General features: G+C 42.8%; 1 protein-coding gene across 1 annotated transcript in view; it reads left to right on the top strand.

Annotated features, from left to right (window-relative positions):
* The window catches only part of LOC126336269 (putative E3 ubiquitin-protein ligase UNKL), a 253,332-nt gene that overhangs the window by 29,173 nt on the left and 202,922 nt on the right, over window positions 1-21,237 (top strand). The window contains exon 4 of the mRNA XM_049999767.1: window positions 19,491-19,590. Within this exon, the coding sequence (XP_049855724.1) occupies window positions 19,491-19,590 (100 nt within the window). The remainder of the gene's footprint in view (window positions 1-19,490; window positions 19,591-21,237) is intronic.

The raw sequence follows: 21,237 nt of genomic DNA, 5'->3' as shown, positions 1-21,237 counted from the left end.
CTTCAACCTGCCAAACAGCCAAAGGATCCAGAAGAAGAACCAGAAGAGGCAAAGAAGTTGGCATACCTGCCATATGCCGGACCTCTCTCTGCCAAAATCAGCAGGATTCTCCAGAAATATGACATCAAGAGCATATTTTGCCCTCCCACCAAAATTGGGGAATGTAAAAGATGACCTGGGGCTATGCAAGCCAGGTATTTACAATATACCAAGCCAGTGTGGGATATCATACATTGGCCAGACCAACAGAATTGTGGACATCAGGTGTAAAGAACCCCAGAAACATACCAGACTGAGACAGGCAACTGAATCAGCCATAGCAGAGCATTATCAGGAACTTGGTTATTTAATGGAATACAATGACACCATGATTGTGACACAGACCTCAAGATTTTGGGACAGTGTCATTAAAGAACCCAGTGAGGATAAGGTCACAGACAATCTAATCAACAATGACTCAGGATTCCAAGTCAGAACTGCCTGGAATCCAGCACTTGAGATTGAGAAGACTTAACACAGGATACTCCGGATTCTACAAGAAATAGAAGTGAAGACTGAGAGAACAGCCATGAGACAAGGTTTCGGACATAAGAGACCAGATCTGACACACCCCAGATCATGAACTCTACTTCAGAAGATGGCCAGGCTGGGCACAGACGGCGGTCGGAACACTGGCGACCAGAGAGGGCCAATGTAGCCGTGTCTGATGGGCGCGGACCGCAGACGCAACACAAGACACAACACGGACCGATTATGGAGTGCCCAGCACGTAACAGAGGTGCAAATCATAGTAACAGTCATGAGACAGAGTACCCAACATCTCAGATCGGGTCTGACACACCTCAGATGACGACCACAACCGTCGAGGACGGCCAAAATGAGTGCGGATGGCTGTCGGAACATCCGCGACTGGAGGGGTCCATTGAAGCCGAGTCTGGCGGGTACGGACCACAGACGGAACACTCGACTCGGCGTGGACTGATTAGGGAACACCCAGCTCCTTCCAGGTAGAATTACTAGACTCGATCGACCCAAGGACCAAACTTAGGTAGCACCTGAAGAAGACAGCGAGGCACGCTGTTGAAATATCTTGGGAGAACGACACGAACATCCGGCAGAAATGCCGAATATCCAAGATGTCCCTAAACCTTTCTTACTTTTTGGAGATTTCAATGCCTGTAACCCCTTGTGGTGTGGAACTATGCTTACTGGCTGAGGCAGAGATGTTGAAACTTCACTATCTCAGTTTGACCTCTGCCTCTTAAATACTGGGGCAGCCACACTTCAGTGTGGCTCATGGCAGTTACTCAGCCATTGATTTATGAATTTGCAGCCCAGGACTTCTCCCTTCTATCCACTGGAGAGAACAGGACGACGTGTGTCACTGCCCCACCATCAGGCCCCTGGATGCCTACCCAGATGGGCTTTAAAAAAGGTGGTCTTGGAAACTTTCACCACTGATGTCACCGTTGAATCCCTCCCATACGATAACATCAGTGTTGTGGTTCTGCACGTTACTACGATGATTGTTTCTGCGGTAGAAAATGCGAGGGCGGCATAAGCGGCACCCTTCCCTGGAGCACCTCAGAGCCTTTAAACGGCTGCGTGTGCGTGTTCATCAACTTATCAAACGATGAAAGCAGATGTGTTGGGAGAGATACATCTCATCCATTGGGTGCCATACATCACCTTCCCAAGTCTGGGCAAAGATCAAACATGTTTTCGGGTACTAGACCCCAACAGGTGTACCTGGTTTTACCATAAATGGCATGTTATTTACCAATGCATATGCGATTACTGAGCAATTTTCTCGAGCCTCTGTGTCGGCGAAGTACCCCCAAGCCTCTCGCACTCTCAAATGGCCGCTGGAAGGGAACGTCCTCTCATTCACTATGGACCTCAGTGAATCCTATAATGTCCCGTTTATATAGTGGGAGCTCCTCAGTGCCCTTGCACATTGCCCTGACACAGCTCCCGGGCCTTATCGGATCCACAGCCAGATGATTAAATATTTCTCATCTGACAACAAGCGACATCCCCTTGTCGTCTTCAACCGGATCTGGTGCGATGGCATCTTTCCATTGCTATGGCGGGTGAGCACCATTGTTCCAGTGCTCAAACCCGATAAAAACCCACTTGATGTGGAAAACTATCAGCCCTTCAATCTCACCAACATTATTTGTAAGCTGCTGGAATGTGTGGTATGTTGGTGGCTGGGTTGGGCCCTGGAGTCAGGTGGCCTACTGGCTCCATATCAGGGCAGCTTCCACCAGGGTCGCTGTACCGCTGATAATCTTGTGTCCCTCGAGTCTGCTATCCAAACAGCCTTTTCCAGACGCCAACACCTGGTTGCCGTCTCTTTTGACTTAGGTAAAGCATACGACACGACCTGGTGACATCATATCCTTGCCACATTGTATATGAATAGGATCTCCGGGGCCCGCTCCTGATTTTTATCCAAAACCTCGTGTCACTCTGTATTTTCTGTGTTGAATTTGGTGCCTTCCATAGTTCCATCCATATCCAGGATGAATGGAGTCCCACAGGGCTCTGTATTGAGTGTCTCTCTATTTTTGGTGACCATTAACGGTCTAGCAACAGCTGTCGGTCCCTCCGTCTCGTTTTCTCTGTATGCAGATGACTTCTGCATTTCGTACTGCTGCTCCGGTATTAGTGTTGCTGAGTGTCGCCTACAGGGAGCCATCCACAAGGCACATCATGGCATCTAGCCCACGGCTTCCAGTTTTCAGTTACAAAATCATGTGACGTGCACTTCCGTCTGTATCGTACCGTTCATCTGGACCCAGAACTTTACCCTCATGACGATCCACTCACTGTAGTGACTGGTTTTCGACACTCCATAGACTTGGCTTCCACATCATCGTCATCTTGAGCAGAAGTGTTGGCAGCACCTCAATGCCCTTTGTTACCTGACCAACACCAATTGGGGTGCAGATCGCTATTCGCTGCTGCAGCTCTACAGTGCCCTTGCCCAATCCTGAATTGGCTATGGGAGTGTGGTTTATGGTTTGGCAGTGCCCTCAGCGTTGCATTTACTCGACCCTGTGCACCACTGTGGGGTTCGACTAGTAACGAGCTTTTGGACGAGTCCAGTGACCAGCATACTGGTGGAGGCTGGGGTCCCTCCATTGCAGATCAGACGCGCACAGCTGCTCGCCAGTTACGTTGTACACATTCTTTGTTCTCCTGAGCATCCGAATTACCAGCTCCTTTTCCCGCCCGTGGTAGTCAATCTCCCACATCAGCGGCCCAGGTCAGTGCTAACGAGTGCGGTTCATGTCCAATCCCTTCTATTGGCACTGGAGTCCTTGTCTTTACCATCTATATTGGAGGTCGATTTGCGTTCACCTCCATGGTGAACTCCTAGGGCATGGCTTCACCTGTATGTTTCACATGGGCCCAAGGGTGCAGTTTACCCCGCAGATCTCCACTCTCACTTCCTCTCGATTTTTGACATGTGCCGAGGCCATGAAGTGGTTTACACCGATGGCTCGATGGTTGACGGTCATGTCGGCTCCGTGTATGCCCAGGACATATTGAACGGTATTCCTTGCCTGATGGCTGCAGTGTTTCCACTGCAGAGCTGGTGGCTGTATCTCGTGTTCTCGATCACATCCGTTTATGCCCTGGGGAATCGTTTCTTCTGTGTACCGACTCCTTGAGCAGCCTACAAGCTATCACCCAGTGCTACCCTCATCATCCTTTGGTAGTGACCTTCCAGGAGACCATCTATACCCTAGAACGGTCCATTCATTTAGTGGTGTTTGTGTGGACACTAGTATGTGCCGGAATCCCAAGGAACGATCTTGCTGACAGGCTGGCTAAACAGGCTACACAGAAACCACATGGGCATCTCTGAAACTGACCTACGTTCATTTTTACGCTGCCAGGTTTTGCGGCTTTGGGAGACGGAATGGCGTAGTCTCAGTATTCACATCAATCTGTGTGCCATTAAGGAGACTACGAATGTGTGGCAGTCCTCCGTGCGGGCCTCTCGCAGGGTCTCTGTGGTTCTCTGCCAGCTTTGCATTGGCCACACTTGGGCGACCCACGGCTACCTCCTGCGCTGTGAGGACCTGCCTCAGTGTCGATGGAGTGCCCGGTTGACACTGGCCCATATTCTGGTGCACTGTTCCACTTCTGAGTGCCCTGCGACAAAATCTACAATTACCGGACTCGTTGCCACTAATTTTATCTGACAACATCTCATCGGCTGATTTAGTTTTACGTTTATTCGTGAGGGTGGGTTTTATCATTTTTAGTGCATGCCTTTTGTCGTTCTGTGTCCTCCTAGTGCTTCTAGGGTGGAGTTTTTAATGTGTTGCAGAGTGGCTGGCTTCTCCTTTTTATTCTCATGGTCAGCCAGCCACGGTTATCTGTTTTGTCGTTTTAATTTCTTCTCTCTGTTTCTTTCGTTTCTGTGGTTTTCTTCTCCCCTTTTGTTCATTTAAGGTTTGTTGGCCTTCTGTTCTTGTGGTGTTTCTTTTCTCTCTGTTTTGTGTCGTCAGTCTTGCTTGTTTTGTTCTCACCCTTGTGGCACTGTTTTATTCAGAACAAGGGACTGATGGCCTAGCAGTTTGGTCTCTTTCACCCTCGTTTAAACCAACCAACTTTGGGCAGGAAGATAAGGGATGTCCATCATTTACCCTCGTGGAGTTCTGTAGGTCTCACATGCTAATTGACACTGCAGCTCTTTGATAGTCACACTAAGGTTAGTTCTGATTCTTTGTATCTCCTTGAGGGTCACGTGTTTTTCACATGAAGATGCGACCTTGTGGTCACAAAACTAGTTGTGACTGAGTGATTAATAAGTCAGTTTCTGGCAGCTGTCGGGGTTTTGTTAGTTGAAATGGATTACTACACTTGTGGTTGACTCACATACCATGTGTTGTGAAAATTTTAAACTATAATCTTATTCAAATTCATCTCGTTTTTCTTGAGATGTACACTTTCACTCTTGAGACCAGCATAGTGGACACTATATAGTGACCATTTTTGTTAACCGTCTCTGAAGTATCTATACGATACTTGGGAAAGATGACTCTACCCCTATGTACAGTATAGCTATTTCCAGTTTTACCCCCAGAATCATTCTGTAAGTGCTGTTTGTAAAAGATTTTAACAAACTCATCTTGGAAAACAGTTTCTAAAATATTGAGAATAATCAACTCCTTTACCTGATATCTTTGTTGTGCAGTCTCCCATTGAAGTACTTTGAACATAAGTCACACTTTGTTACTGGTAAAGTAAAACAAAAATTTACATATCAGCTATTCTTCCGACACTGTCTACATTGTCTTTGAATCCAGTTTGGTAACAATCCAATTTAGTGAGGGCCATCTAAGTCTTGTAAATTATCACTTCCATGTTTGATTTCACTTGCCATAAATTCTACACGTGGCTCCCACTACGGCATATTATTTATTCACAAGCAGATTGATTTGATTTTTACATCTTTTGCATTATGTCTGACTGATTACTAGTGGCTAATGGCTACAACCTTCAGGAGACAGCATGTTGATCTTTTGTTTGTATTTAATGTAATGGAAAATCTGGGATGAATTAAAAACAATGTAAATTTAGGATAGATTGCTACTCGTGTGTATTTGAGTGAGTGGGTGTGTGTTTGTGTGGATGTTTTCTGCATAGGTAGAAAAAGGAAGTGCATTCCATTCCAAAAGCTAGCAAAGTTCTATATCTTTTCTTTGTGTGCCTGTTGACAATGCAGCACTGCTGCCTTTTGGTGAGTTGTTTCCATTATTGCTTAATAAAACATATAAAGCATGGAGAAGCAGGTGTGTGTGTGTGTGTGTGTGTGTGTGTGTGTGTGTGTGTGTTTGAGAGTGAGAGAGAGAGAGAGAGAGAGAGAGAGAGAGATTGTACCTCACTTCTGTCACTGAGGGGGAGAGCATGAACTGAATTTGGCAGTTCCTTTGGTTTGCAATGTGGCAGCAATACACCACTCTGTGGCACTTAAAAGAAATTCCCATTAGTGAAGTATCCGAATCCACTTGTCTGCTTTGACACATGGCGTCATCACTATTGTGGAAATGCCTACTTCCAGTGCATACAAAATGGCGAAAACATCGTTACTATATACACATGCCAACAAACACGTGAACAAAAATAAAAACGACGCAACGACGTCTCACTCCAACAATAAAATGAAACTAATGGGCAGCTGTTGGAAGTAGGGGGTTTAGGGGGGGGGGGGGCACTAGTTTAATATACAACAATACTAAACACTGCAGAATCCCAACAAAAAATCTCAACTTTCGACCTTATGCTACATCCACAAAACCGACAGAAGTCATACACTTCACTTGACCTATATAGCTCAAACAAAGCCCACAGTACCAAAAAACCGACACCTACAATTCCGAAAAGCAGAATCGGACATTTCCCTTGATCTCTATAGCTCAAACAAAGCCCTAAGTACCAAAAGCAAACAGCAACAACTCTGAAAAGTGTATCAGATATATCCCTTTGTTCTATATATCTCAAAAGCAGCCACCGAAACCTACTAGCAAATCACAAACTTCACACACCTAAGTAACTCACAAAACACCACCAAAACAAAAACCCCAACAGCTTGAAAACCCAAAAAAACCATATTCAATAGATCAATTAAAACACAACCAAATTGCCATAAAATTAAACAGACGAGACATCAGAATTACAGTAGAATAAAACCAAAACAAAAATTATGTACCAGCAAAAGCCTCCAACAAAATCGCCTATGTTGGCTGCCGCCACCACACACACACACACACACACACACACACACACACACACACACACACAAACAATCAACAAACTAATCACACCTAACAAAAATGCCATACACATAAACAAAAGGGAGGAAAACTGTAATAACTCACTGAAAACAAAGCAGACACTTCCAAATCCACATTACAGCACTGAATACTCAGACTCAAATAAACCTACATTACTGCAGTGCTAACCAGGACTCAGATGAACCCAGTACCAGATGTTAAACTCAACACGTCAACATCCACCATCAGAGGGCACTATCAAATACAACAGCATGTAATCTACAAACATGAACCAACTCAAAAACCATCATGCACCACAACACCATTGCGTCATGGGCCAAAGCAGACGAATGGGATCGAGCGCTTCCAGTGGCCCGAGAAATTGTTTATGATAAATGTTTATTCACTGTTGGTCGCATAAAGGTCATACACGTTACTAGTTTTAGGCAATTTTGAGGAGCAGCTGATATGGTGTTAAGTTTTCACAAAGTGACCGATCACAAACATAAATGGCAGTTTTTATAACACACATAGGACAGAAATTTACAGCATTGAAATACAGTTATACTGTGTGCAGGTACGTATGCATGTGCCTTTAAGTAACCTGCAGGTGATGGGGCAAGCAAGAGGATGAGCAGAGACGGAGGAGCTTGTAGTGCACACTATAGTAAAAACTTATGTATTAACATAGATACAGCAATGAAGCCAGATGTAGTCAAACCGTGAACTTTAAACATAGAGCAAAATGTCTTAAGCAACTCTATTAATGGGGCTTTCAGTGACAGCTAACAATTATTATGCAATTCTTGTAACATAGTTTCTTTCTAGTTCATAGCACTATATCTGTGATATGATCTGAAAACAGGTCATTATTTGAAATGTTAATTTGCTGCCCCCAATTCTGTAACTGCTTATTGTGAGGTGGAAGTAGCAGACATAAGTGGTACAAACACAGAACTGTTTCACGTGTACCCATTTCCATTGCACGACACATTTTTACGACTCGTCTACCCCGCAAATGAGGATACTCTAGAATATGGAAAGCTGCTGTACATGGGACAAAAATAGTGTGCGACCTGTGGCAATGTACACCCGTTCATCTGTTAGATGATTGCCTGTTTGGTAGTGTTTCTGCTGCAGTGCCTATTTTTACTGTGAAGGGATTCACACCGAAAGACCGTAGTGCTCACCTCCGATATGCTGCTGCTAGTTCACATTAATTGATCTACTGTGTTGGAAAATGAGACTAGCAAGTCTCTCTTACAGTATCATTAAAACACTCTTTGCCAGGCTTTATTTCTTACACAATAGTTCACTGACATTTTTACAAGTTAAAAACAGTTGAAAATGCAGTAAACTGCTGATAAACTGTAACAGCTTCCCTGTCACTGTAATATGGAAGCCATCATGAGACTTGAGTGCTCCCAGGAGTAGTTCTCACCAAGTGAAATACTTTCAAACTGCAAAGTCTTGTCTTCAGTGAAATACATTTCACCGGTTGTGTGCAGTGAGAATTACTGGTTCTAAGTCTAGGTGTCTGTGCTGCTCACACAATGGAGGCTAGAATGTTCTGAGGCACAGTCAGGTGTGAAACACAAAAGTGACTCATATGACAAGCCCTTATAGTTGATGGAGAAAAAAGTACGGTGATGGCTAAAATCCCGTATGTCATCTTGCACGCTCTCTCCACAAAACGTATGTTTTTCAAGTTACTGGGTTTCCAAGTGAGCTAACATCGCAATTCTTCTTTTCACGATATTTCAGCATCATTTCCATCTGTCTTCATATTCAGTAGTGAGTGCAGATTTCACTGCTCAGAATGTGGACTCTGATCAGTGAGCGACAAAATCTGCACTTGAATCCTGAAAGAGATGACTGTGCTAGTTGTCACAATATTGTGGAATGAAAATGACAATACTAATTTGGGATATAAAGCCAGAAACTTGTAAATTGGCATCATGTAAATTACAAACACATTCTTTATGGGTGTGGTTATACCTGTCCTTTTACCAGATAATATCTATATATTTACTCTGCGAGCCACAGTACGGTCTCCTATACAGATAACCCACACTATCCTAAAATGCTCGCAGTAAACTGAAGTCGACCATTTATCTTCCCTACTACAGTCGTTACATGCTCGTTCTATTTCGTATCGCTTTTTAATGTTACACCTGGATATTTAAACAATATGACTGTGTCAAGTAACACATCACTAATACTGTTTTTGAACAGTACAAGATGATTTTTCTCACTCATCTGTATTAGCTTACATTTTTCTATGTTTAGAGCTAGCTGTAATTCATCACGTCAATTAAGAATTTTATCTAAATCGTCCTGTATCCTCCTACAATCACTCAAGTGCGACACCTTCCTGTACGTGACATCAAACAGCTGCAGATTACTGCTCACCCTGTCCATCAGATCATTTATGTGTCTAGAGAGCAATAGCGGAACACTCCTGACAATACACTCACCTCTAAACATCCGCCATCGAGGACAGTGTACTGGGTTCTATTACTTCAGAATTCTTCGAGCCACACTCGTACCTGGGAACCCACTCTGTATGCTCGTACTTTTCTTAAATCTCCAGTGGAACACAATGTCAAATGCTTTCCCGAAGTGTAGAAATATGAAATCTGCCTGTTGCCCTTTATCCACAGTCCACAGCACATTGTGTGAGAAAAGGGCAATCTGAGTTTTGCATGAGCAGTGTTTTCTAAATCTGTGCTGATTTCCATATTGAGTAAATTTATTATATTCAAATTGGGAATAGGTTCAATAATATCTTGTGGTACTAAGTATCCTTCTACAACAGTATATTTCCATATTTAAGAGTGTGTTGGGCGTAACAATTTTTGTCTATTTTTGTCACCATTTATTCTGTACTTTAAGTGCACTCATATACAACCGCTCGCTCACCGATACATCTGTACCTACAGATTGGAAAATTGCGCAGGTCGCACCAGTGTTCAAGAAGGGTAGTAGGAGTAATCCATTTAACTACAGACCTATATCATTGACGTCAGTTTGCAATAGGGTTTTGGAGCATATACTGTATTCAAACATTATGAATCACCTCGAAGGGAACGATCTATTGACACGTAATCAGCATGGCTTCAGAAAACATCGCTCTTGTGCAACGCAGCTAGCTCTTTATTCGCACGAAGTAATGGCCGCTATCGACAGGGGATCTCAAGTTGATTCCGTATTTCTAGATATCCGGAAAGCTTTTGACACCGTTCCTCACAAGCGACTTCTAATCAAGCTGCGGAGCTATGGGGTATCGTCTCAGTTGTGCGACTGGATTCGTGATTTCCTGTCAGGAAGGTCGCAGTTCGTAGTAATAGACGGCAAATCATCGAGTAAAACTGAAGTGATATCAGGTGTTCCCCCAGGGAAGCGTCCTGGGACCTCTGCTGTTCCTGATCTATATAAATGACCTGGGTGACAATCTGAGCAGTTCTCTTAGATTGTTCGCAGATGATGCTGTAATTTACCGTCTAGTAAGGTCATCCGAAGACCAGTATCAGTTGCAAAGCGATTTAGAAAAGATTGCTGTATGGTGTGTCAGGTGGCAGTTGACACTAAATAACGAAAAGTGTGAGATGATCCACATGAGTTCCAAAAGAAATCCGTTGGAATTCGATTACTCGATAAATAGTACAATTCTCAAGGCTGTCAATTCAACTAAGTATTTGCGTGTTAAAATTACGAACAACTTCAGTTGGAAGGACCACATAGATAACATTGTCGGGAAGGCGAGCCAAAGGTTGCGTTTCATTGGCAGGACACTTAGAAGATGCAACAAGTCCACTAAAGAGACAGCTTACACTACACTCATTCGTCCTCTGTTAGAATATTGCTGCACGGTGTGGGATCCTTACCAGGTGGGATTGACGGAGGACATCGAAAGGGTGCAAAAAAGGGCAGCTCGTTTTGTATTATCACGTTATAGGGGAGAGAGTGTGGCAGATATGATACACGAGTTGGGATGGAAGTCATTACAGCATAGGCGTTTTTTGTTGCGGCGAGACCTTTTTACGAAATTTCAGACACCAACTTTCTCTTCCGAATGCGAAAATATTTTGTTGAGCCCAACCTACATAGGTAGCAATGATCACCAAAATAAAATAAGAGAAATCAGAGCTCGAACAGAAAGGTTTAGGTGTTCGTTTTTCCCGCTCGCTGTTCGGGAGTGGAATAGTAGAGAGAGAGTATGATTGTGGTTCGATGAACCCTCTGCCAAGCACTTAAATGTGAATTGCAGAGTAGACATGTAGATGTAGATGTAGAAGTGTATTTCCATTTTATGTACATTGCAGTAAAAATAAAAACGACACTGGAATGTGCAATTTTCCCACCTCTCGGTGGTTCTCTCCAATTACTGCTGCAGTTTAATTTGTAAATATTTTCTTCATTAGATGTTGACACAGAAAAACTAAAAATTACAAATAACTGTCACCCATCAAACTTACTTTTACTTACAGTATCAGTGAGTAACAGCTGGGAAAAATTACAACAAATACTTCAACAAATAAAATTAGCTCAAATGAGATTGCCAAACTGCAAAATTATCAAAAGTTATGAAAAGAAAAGTTGCTACTCACCATATAGCGGAGATGCTGAGTTGCAGATAGGCACAACAAAAAAATCTGTCACAAATAAGTTTCTGATCAATGAGGCCTCTGTCAAAAATACACACACACACACACACACACACACACACACACACACACACACACACACACACAACACACACATTACTCTCACACACACATGACTGCAGTCTCTGGCAGCTGAAGCCACTCTCCAAGCAGCTTAACACAACACACGATGATAGCAGAATCCAAAAACTTGCTAAAACTCTTGCCTTGCAGGAACTAGACAAACATTCACACCACCTCAAAAAACTCTCTACCCTTCTCACTTCCTGCTCTTGCTTTGGAGTACAACTGTCCACCACCTCTATAACAACCTCTAAATCTCCCCCGTGTCCCTCATAGCTGACAAAACTACTCTTACAGACCTACTACACTTACTCCACCCTCCAAACTCCCTCCCACTATCGTACAGAGTCCAGAACATAAACAGACTTGAAACAGTCATGACCCTTTCCTCCAGATGCCTTAGCCCCATAGAAATACCAACTCTTTTCAAAGGCCTTACCGTTTGCCCCACCCCCAAATTCAAACGTGCAGGACTTGTTAAAAACCTTCTCTCCTTATCCCGGTCCCTACAGTGGAAACACTTTTTCACCAACAACCTTACCAATTGGACTCCACCAAAAACTAATGTTGAACCCTGCATGACTTAGTTCACTCCTTCATCCAGTCATGATCCACCCCCACTGCTCCAAAATCACCCCCTGTTAACTTTCCAGAATTTTTAACCTTAAATCTTGCCTCACCATCATACCCCAAATCCCTCTACAAGCAAACTAACCTTACATCCTCACAAAGAACTGTAGCCTACCATCTAAAAACAGATTCTGACCTTATAATCCTACCTGTGGATAAAGGCTCTTCCACTGTTGTTTTGAACTGCAAGGATTACCTGGCAGAATGACTCTGCCAGTTACTTACAAACCTTGCCACAGTGACCCCATTCCAGAAATCCAGCAGGATCTCCAGTCATTCCTCAATCCTTAGGCCCATCCCAGAACCTCTCCCCGGAGTCCATCTTGCTACTCATCCCTACCAGTCTCTGCATTCCTACTTACTACATGATTCCTAAATTGCATAAATACAACCACCCAGGACGCCCCATTGTGGCTGGTTACAGTCCTCCCACTGAGAGAATCTCGTCTCTTGTAGACCAACCAACACCTTCAGTCTGTTACCTGGATCCTACCCACCTATATTAAAAAAAAATATCAAACATTTCCTCCACTGACTCTCCACAGTTCATCTCCGTTTACCTCACGCTGCCCTGCTTGTCACTATTGATGCCACCTCCCTTTACACTAACATCCCTAATGCCCACAGCCTTACTACTATTGAACACTACCTTTCCCAATGCCCGATGGATTCCAAACTGACCACCTCCTTGCTAGTCGCCCACAATTACAAGGGTTGAATCAAAAGTGAATTGGGTTTGGATGGGAATATTTTAATAAATCAAACACAGAAATAATCCTTAGAATGTGATCTTTAAATGCCAATATTCATTTTTCCTCATAATCTCCCGCCAGTTGGATACATTTCTGCCAATGATGAACAAGTTTTGTGAAGCCGTCACGGAAGAAGTCGACACCCTGTTTCAACAACCACAGTCTCACAGTTCTCTCAACGTCTTCATCAGAAGCATGATGATGTCTCTGCAGATCATCTTTCATTATCGGGAACAAATGGAAGTCAAACGGTGCTGAATCTGGACTGTATGCCGGATGCTGTATGGTGGTGAGATTCAGTCTCTGAAGTGTTCTGCAGTGGTGGTACGTGAAGTGTGTGGTTTGGCATTGTCATGCTGCAGGAAAACATTTCCATTTCCCTTTTCCTTTTGGACCCTTGTTAGCTGTTATTTCAGAGTTCGCAGCATTGTGATGTAACGCTGTAAATTTATTGTTGTTCCACCATCGAGGAAATAAACATGGATAACACCATTTGCATCCCAGAACACAGTGGCGATGACTTTTCCAGCTGAGGGCTGCGTCTCGAATTTCTTTTTCTGGGGCGAGTCTTTGTGACGATATTCCATGGATATGTAGATGATGTACTGTGTATGTGGACAGGTACCAACAGACAACTGAACACATTCCTAGAACAATTTAAATTCACAATACAAAAACATACAATTCGCCATGGAGCTAGGTGAAAAATCTACTAACATCTTAGACCTTAAAATAGATATCACCACAAACACACATACTTTCAAAATTTACAGAAAACGCACAACAACAGACACAGTAATACCGTCATGTTCACAACACCCAGTAACACACAAACATGCAGCTTTCCACTCCATGGTACATGGCCTCACATCCATACCAATGTCAAAACAGAATTTCCAAACAGAAGTAGGCACCATTAAATCTATTGCATATAACAATATATATAACCTTGAATTAGTTGACAAACTCCTGCACAAGAAACGGAGGAGGACACTCTTGCTCTACATTTATGTCCCATCTGCAATGACAGCCACACCAAAAACCAACTGGTGTACTATTCCATATCTAGGTAAACTATCAGACAAACTAGCCAAAACACTGAAATCCTGACACTATAAAACATCTTTTTATGTAAGAGCCACTACAGCTAATCTCCTATTCAACAGCAAGGACAAAACTGATAAACTAAGCAACAGTGGGGTCTACAAAATAACCTGCTCTGACTGCAAAAAACTGCATTGGTCGAACCGGCCGGGCCATATCAACAAGGCTGACTGAACATGAACTCAGCTGGAGATTAAATAAATCAGACACCACCTTTGCTGAACATGTCCTTAAAGGAGGACACAAATATATAACACACATATAAGTGCCACATATAGCCAACAAAGGCAGAAAACTCTGCCTACTAGAAGCACTTGAAATTACCACACACTTAGCCCTAAATCCCCAGCTGGTTCTAAATGACTTATTGCAACTGAGCACATCACCACTCTTAAACTTTATACAATAAAGTAAACTTGCTAATAACCACAAAGTGTCCAAGTAGTAAACAAATTCACACCCCAATATAATATAATAACCCTTATGTATTACATTCCTAACTGTAACTCAACTGTAACAATGTAATATTTGGTACATAGTAATGCACAATTTTTCTAATAACAAAATGTAACCCCAAAGAAAACATCGCTGTTGTACAGCCAACAATTAGTGTCCAGTGCAACTTTTCACAACATATACCAAAAAATTGTAATTTTGTAATAATGTATATTCTAAATAATTCTAATTGTTGTCATACATGGTACTGACAAACCATAAAATGTGATTTATTATATTAAAGAACAGTTTTATAGAACGAAAAATCAAAGATCTGTTTGAAAATTCCATAGACAATACCACAGCTAAAGATCATATATAAGTGCGTTGTATCTTAGTAACAATAGCCAGTAGTTATCGGAAGATGGCCTAATAAGCCGAAAACTAGTTCATACAAATAAAAATCTGTAGAACAAAAAATGCCTAAATGTTATTCACCCCTCAATATTCCATAGACTGATGTTTCGTCTCAGAGTCGTAATGGTGTACCCACATTTCATCTGTCACAGTTGAATGGAGAAAGGCATCACCTTCGTTCTCGTAATGCGAGAGGAGTTCCTAGCAAATTTCAAGCCTGTGTGCTTTCATTTCAGGAGTTGACATCTGGGATACCAATTGCGCACAGATCTTCCGATAGCCAAGTAAAGCAATAATGTGACCCACACATTATTGTGAAATGCCGATTGTGCTTGCAATTTCTCTCTGAGTGATACAACGACCGTCCTGAATCAGTCTGTCAACTTTTTGCTTGTGAAACTGGGTGGTTGCTGTCACAGGATGTCCACCTCTTTGTTTGTCACACAGGTCAGATGTTCCCGCCTCACCATCTTTAAGCATACTCGCCCGAAGATGCGCAGTACTCACATCAACACAATCACCATAAACTGCTTTCGTTCTCTGATGAATCTCCTTTGGGGTGAAACATTGTGCTGTCAAGAATTCAATGGCTGAACGTTGATTAAATCGCATTGACCGACCGTCTGTAACAACACAAACGTTCAATGCTAAGGCTTTCTGCCAACTGGAGCTGTAGAGAAGAGGCTATGGAACAAGCCAGTACCTGCCATATACCTATGCTGCCAACTGTTGAAGAGTTACAAAGATGGAGGCATTACTTTTCAGTCAACCTTTGTACTTCTCCTTTGAAGGCATTATCTACAAACAAATCCGGGGTACGGCTATGGGCACCCGCATGGTGCCATCCTATGCCACCTTATTCATGCTCTATTTGAAGGAATCCTTCCTAAACACCCAGAATCCTAAACCCATCACTTGGTTCAGATTCAGTGATAAAATCTTTGCAATCTGGATCGAGGGTGAGGACACACTATCCATGTTTCTCCAGAGCTTCAACTGCTTCTGCCCCATTTGCTTCACATGCCACCTTCCTAGACGTTGACCTCCACCTCAAAGATGGCTACATCAGTTCCTCTCTCCATATCAAACCTACTAACCTCCATCAATACCTCAACTTAGATGGCTGCCAACCGTTTCATGCAAGAAGTCCCTTTCATACAACCTAGCCAACTGTGCATCGCATCTACAGTGATGAGCAGTCCTCCTTGAAATATACCAAGGGTCTCACTGAACCCTGAACATACCGTAATTATCCTCCCAACCTTGTACAAAAACAAATCTCCCACGCCTTATCTTTCCAGTCTCCCACCACCTCGCAAAATTTCACCATCTGGCAACAGAAGAGCATTTCCATCAAACCTCAGTGCCATCCAGGACTGGATCAGCTGAATTGTATTCTCTCTCTCTCTCTCTCTCTCTCTCTCTCTCTCTCTCTCTCTCCTTCCCTCCTTCCCTCCCTCCCTCCCTCCCTCCCTCCCTTTCTGGAGAAATTGCGGTGACAATCTGGAATTGTCAAAGTGTTGTCTGTAGGATATAAGAGACAACCGTTGATGGCCTGTCTGAGAACCTTTCAAGACTGTATGTAATATACTGTTTTTTAATTGAGCAGAAGAAGAACAAATGCTGGTATCACTGTGAATATGTCAATTTACCTCTCAGTTACGGGCAAAATTGCACAGTCTACTAGGCTGCCAGTGACTGACAACCATCCATGGTCGTGTGTCTACCGATTCACCTGTACTTGCGCAATACATTTCAGGCACATAAGCAGAAGATAATTGCCTCTCTCTCTCTGTAAACTGCCGGAGCCATGTAACGAGCCTTTCAGTGAACAGCAATTTCTCAGAGCTCTCGATGTGTCCCTCAGTACGGCCTCATTTCTTAACTGGTCACAGCCGTATGACTCGGCACCTGAATACGGATTATAAATGCCACCTACTGGAGGTTCTTAGTTGTACGTGGCTGAGAGTCGGTGGGCAGTACCATCACTCAATCTCCGATTTGGCGAAAACGTAACGTCCACTGCAACTAGAGACCAATTAGTGTAATGAGTGTGTGATGCAAATTGCACCAGATGCTGTCATCTTGTTGAATGTTCAAACCGCGAGACATTTCATACACTTATCATTGTGTCTTCTTGTGAGGAACATCCACAGCTGACCATACATCCTGTCGAAAATGGCCATTCTTTGGGCCTCCACCGTACCTCAGCACATTATCACTGTCATTTTCAACTTGCAGGAGTTGTATGGTAGTACCAGGCATCACCAAATTTAGCCGAAGACCACAACTCGCATTTCCGAGATGCTCTGCCGACATTTACGGAAAACTTTTTGTCACTTAACTGTTTCAGGTTATAGTCAATGCATCCTTCAATTCCCCATAGGTTCAGATCTGCACGCTTTGGGCTCAACAGGCACAATTTGTACGGAAGACTGTGTTCGTGTGGGTTGCCTCTGCCCTTTCTGTTATGACTGTTGTATGTGGACCATTTGAGGTGGCGTAATGATCAGCACACTAGACTTGCATTTGTAGGATGTAACCTATCTGGCCATCTAGATTTAGATTTTCTGTGATTTCCCTAAATTGTTTAAAGCAAATTCGAGTATGGTCTCTTCGAAAGGACACATCCTCTTTCCTTTCATGTCCTTCCCTAATCCGAGCTCGTACTCCGTCTCTCATTGTCGACAGGATGCCGAATACTGACGTTCGTACCTATCGCCTCTGGAATGGCTCCCACTCTGTGGGCTCAGCCAGGAATCGAATCCGAGGAGCCGTACGGAGCCTCTTTTCAAGCTCTCCGCAGTGACTTCCTGTCTTCTCCCACTGACAGATGAGTCGCACATTTTTTGTTACTACTCGAGGAACAGATGCCTCGGATTTGTCACAGATTTCCATTTTGTGTACTGTCGCTCCTACAATAAACTAATACAGTTACACCGTATCCATCAACTTAAGGTCAGTTACGTTTGGAAGCATGCTTTCTGCTTTCTTAGCCATTCGTCTTGGGGCGCCGATCCTGCCACCCGCCCACCCCCACAGACCACTGTTCTCATCAGAACTAGACTACAGGTGGCAGGTATTCAGTCGACGACACCTTTGGCTTCAGGAGTGGTGGACCGGATTCACCTTCGTGTGCCCAGGTTAACTGCCGATACCGTCCGTACGAGTCCGAGAGACATTCTTCGAGGGGATGCTGGGATTGAACCTTTACGGTCTCAGTGCCACCTATCGTTACTCGATTTCTGACTGCCAATTCTGTGGGAATCCAAATTGTCGAGTTCTTATATTACGGCATATTGATAATTTTTACTTATGGACCGTCTAACAGCAACTGAATAAAACACAATTTTAGTGCCATACGTGTTTTGCCTTTATTTTCTGCAAGGCATCATCGGTGGCAGGTTGCGCGGACAATTTCTTACATGTTACGCTCCTGTTGCATTTTTGGTGTTGTCCTTCTTATGAATACCAATTTGTGGTTTTTTTTCCACACTCCACAGCACTATGAACTGTACGCTTGTTTCAATGCAATGTTTTGGTTTCTGTTGGGCAACATTCCAATCCCGGGAGTGAAAAGACTTATCTTAGGGGGAAAAAAGGACAGGTATACACTCTCTATCGCGCGCGGGCGCGCGCAGACATTTTGGGGGGGGGGGGGGGGGGGGGGGAAGCATGTACCGGGTGATCAAAAAGTCAGTATAAGTTTGAAAGCTTAATAAACCACAGAATAATGTAGATAGAGAGGTAAAAATTGACACACGTGGTTGGAATGACATGGGGTTTTATTAGAACCAGAAAACCAAAGTCCACAAAATGTCCGACAGATGGCACGTCGTTTGGTGATGATTTTGTGCTCAGCCGCCACTTTCACCATGTTTGGTCTCCCAGGTCCCCAGACCTCAGTTCGTGCGATTATTTGGCTTTGAGGCTACCTGAAGTCACAAGTGTATCGTGATCGACTGACATATCTAGAGATGCTGAAAGACAACATCCGATGCCAATGCCTCACCATAACTCCAGACATGCTTTACAGTGCTGTTCACAACATTATTCCTCGACTACAGCTATTGTTGAGGAATGACGGTGGACATATTGAGCATTTCCTATAAAGAACATCATCTTTGCTTTGTCTTACGTTGTTATGCCACATACTGCTATTCTGTTCAGATGAAGCACCATCTGCCGGACATTTTTTGAACTTTTGTATTTTTTTGGTTCTAATAAAAACCCATGTCATTCCAAGCATATGTGTCAATTTGTATCTCTCTATCTGTATTATTCCGCGATTTATTCAGTTTTCAAATTTATACTGACTTTTTGGTCACCCGGTATTTATTGAGGGTTGTTTGAGAAGTAATTTTTTTGGTTATCTGTTGTTGTTTTATTCCTTGTAAATGTTGGCAAATAGATGTTATCTTTTTTATCGTGCTGAGTGTAGTTGCTGATTTGTATGATGCTGTCCTTACAAGTGTTTCTTGTTTTCCTTATCCCTGCAGAATGCAAAACACATCTTGCTCTTTGCATGATGTTTGTATTGATGCAAATGAGACAATAATAAAGCAATGATGGATAATTTGTATTTATGCATCTTCATATATGTATTTCATGTTATGTTTTTACAGTTGCTAGAACATCCTGAATCAGATCCAAGTGTCATAAGTAATGGACCAAATGCACTGGATAAGGAACGAAATTTAATGAATGAAGACCCTAAGTGGCAAGGTAACTATATGACCTATGGTAGTACAGTACTCACATATTATGATCACAGGGGGAAGATGGAAATACAGTGTAGTGCTTCGAGAATTTCGGAGTAAAATCTAGAACCACTCGGCCTTCCATCGTTTTGAACACCCGATATTTTAAAGGTGAATGGGAGAAACGAATAAGCCCCTGCTGTGCATTGCCTATTTGTGTGTGCTAGTCAAAAATCAGTTACGAGAAAAAGATGGACCCGGCGGCCGAACAGCGGCAGACAAGTACCTGCTGTACAGTCCACAGAGTTTCTGTGTACCGTTCGAGAAGAACAAGGAAAGTATCTGTAGTATTCTGTGCTCTTTAGTGTATGTGTTGACTGTAAAAAGACTAATGAACAATTGAATATAGATTTCTATGTTCATTCATGTATTGGACTCATCTGAAAATAGACTTTTGAATTACTTCAAGTCTTGGCTATGAACGAAGCAAGACACATGTATGCTATTTGAATATGTGTAAATGAGTCTAATGTTTAAGGGATAAGTTATCTTGCAGAAGTTATTGTTTGTGAAAGTTGAAAATATATAGTGATTGAACTGAAAAGCATTTTATGAGTACCAAAATTATTTCAAGGATAGAGAAGTATTTTAATAAACACCTTTAACCAGCTACAGTCTTCGGACAAGAAGCTTTCAGGAGATCGACGTAGCTGATTATCCTGAGAAGAGGATCGGCTACACACAACATGCAAGTTAACTGAATTGAGAGGCGTGTGAGCCTTGCAACCAAGTACCACACTGTCTCTTGTCATCCGAAAAACGTTAGAACGTGGCGACCGTGACAGTAACAAGATGATGTAGAACCGTCACAATAATCAACCATAAGTGCATATTTCTGTATGTGCACATTCTTTCCCCCTACAACACTTGACGCTTCTCACATGCTTTTAATCTGTACTTTCATTGTTTGCATCTTCGTGTTATAGTGTGTATATGTGGAAGTGTGTTTGTGTAGCCTGATTCTTTGGCCTACTTATATGAAATAAGCTGAAGGTTATTGGAAACCACGGAAAATATAAGCAGTTCAGCGATGGAAGTATATGCATATGGAAAGAGGAAAAGATAGACCGGTACTCAGATGAGAAGTAAGAAAGGAAAAAGTAGAAATGGTTGCCAAGATTGAAGAAGAGAAAGAAGATGGCTCCCAAAGACAGGAAACCCTTCCCACCCCCCTTCCCCAGGATCCCTACTCCGTCGGTACTTGAGTGAGAAGCCGGAGGAGGTATGATGTTAAACGTCTCTTACAGAAAGGATATTCTCACCTTCACCTTTGAAGTCCCCAAAGAAAAATCTTAGCAACCCCTATGGAATAGCAAATGGTGAAGAATCAGTCACACTTGTCTGCGAAGGTTGTCTGAAAGGTGTGGTGTGTATGTAGTGTTAGTCATGCTTGTACTTGCACTACCCATGCCTTCCAAAACTAATGCAAACCCTCCCATCCACTTCATGTCTCATAAAAGGCATAGAATGTTCTATGAAAATAGAAAATTATACACTATAATAACATAGTTGTTTAGTCATTCAGTTTATACTATACTTTTATACACACACAAAATTCTCTGTCCAGTTTATCTTGTCTCGACAACACATGGTTTAAATAGTACCATCATAT

This window comes from Schistocerca gregaria, chromosome 2 (genome assembly GCF_023897955.1).
Source record: "Schistocerca gregaria isolate iqSchGreg1 chromosome 2, iqSchGreg1.2, whole genome shotgun sequence".
Lineage (NCBI taxonomy): Eukaryota > Metazoa > Arthropoda > Insecta > Orthoptera > Acrididae > Schistocerca > Schistocerca gregaria.
Note: the sequence above shows the minus strand (reverse complement) of the source record. Positions and strands in the feature narration are given on the sequence as shown.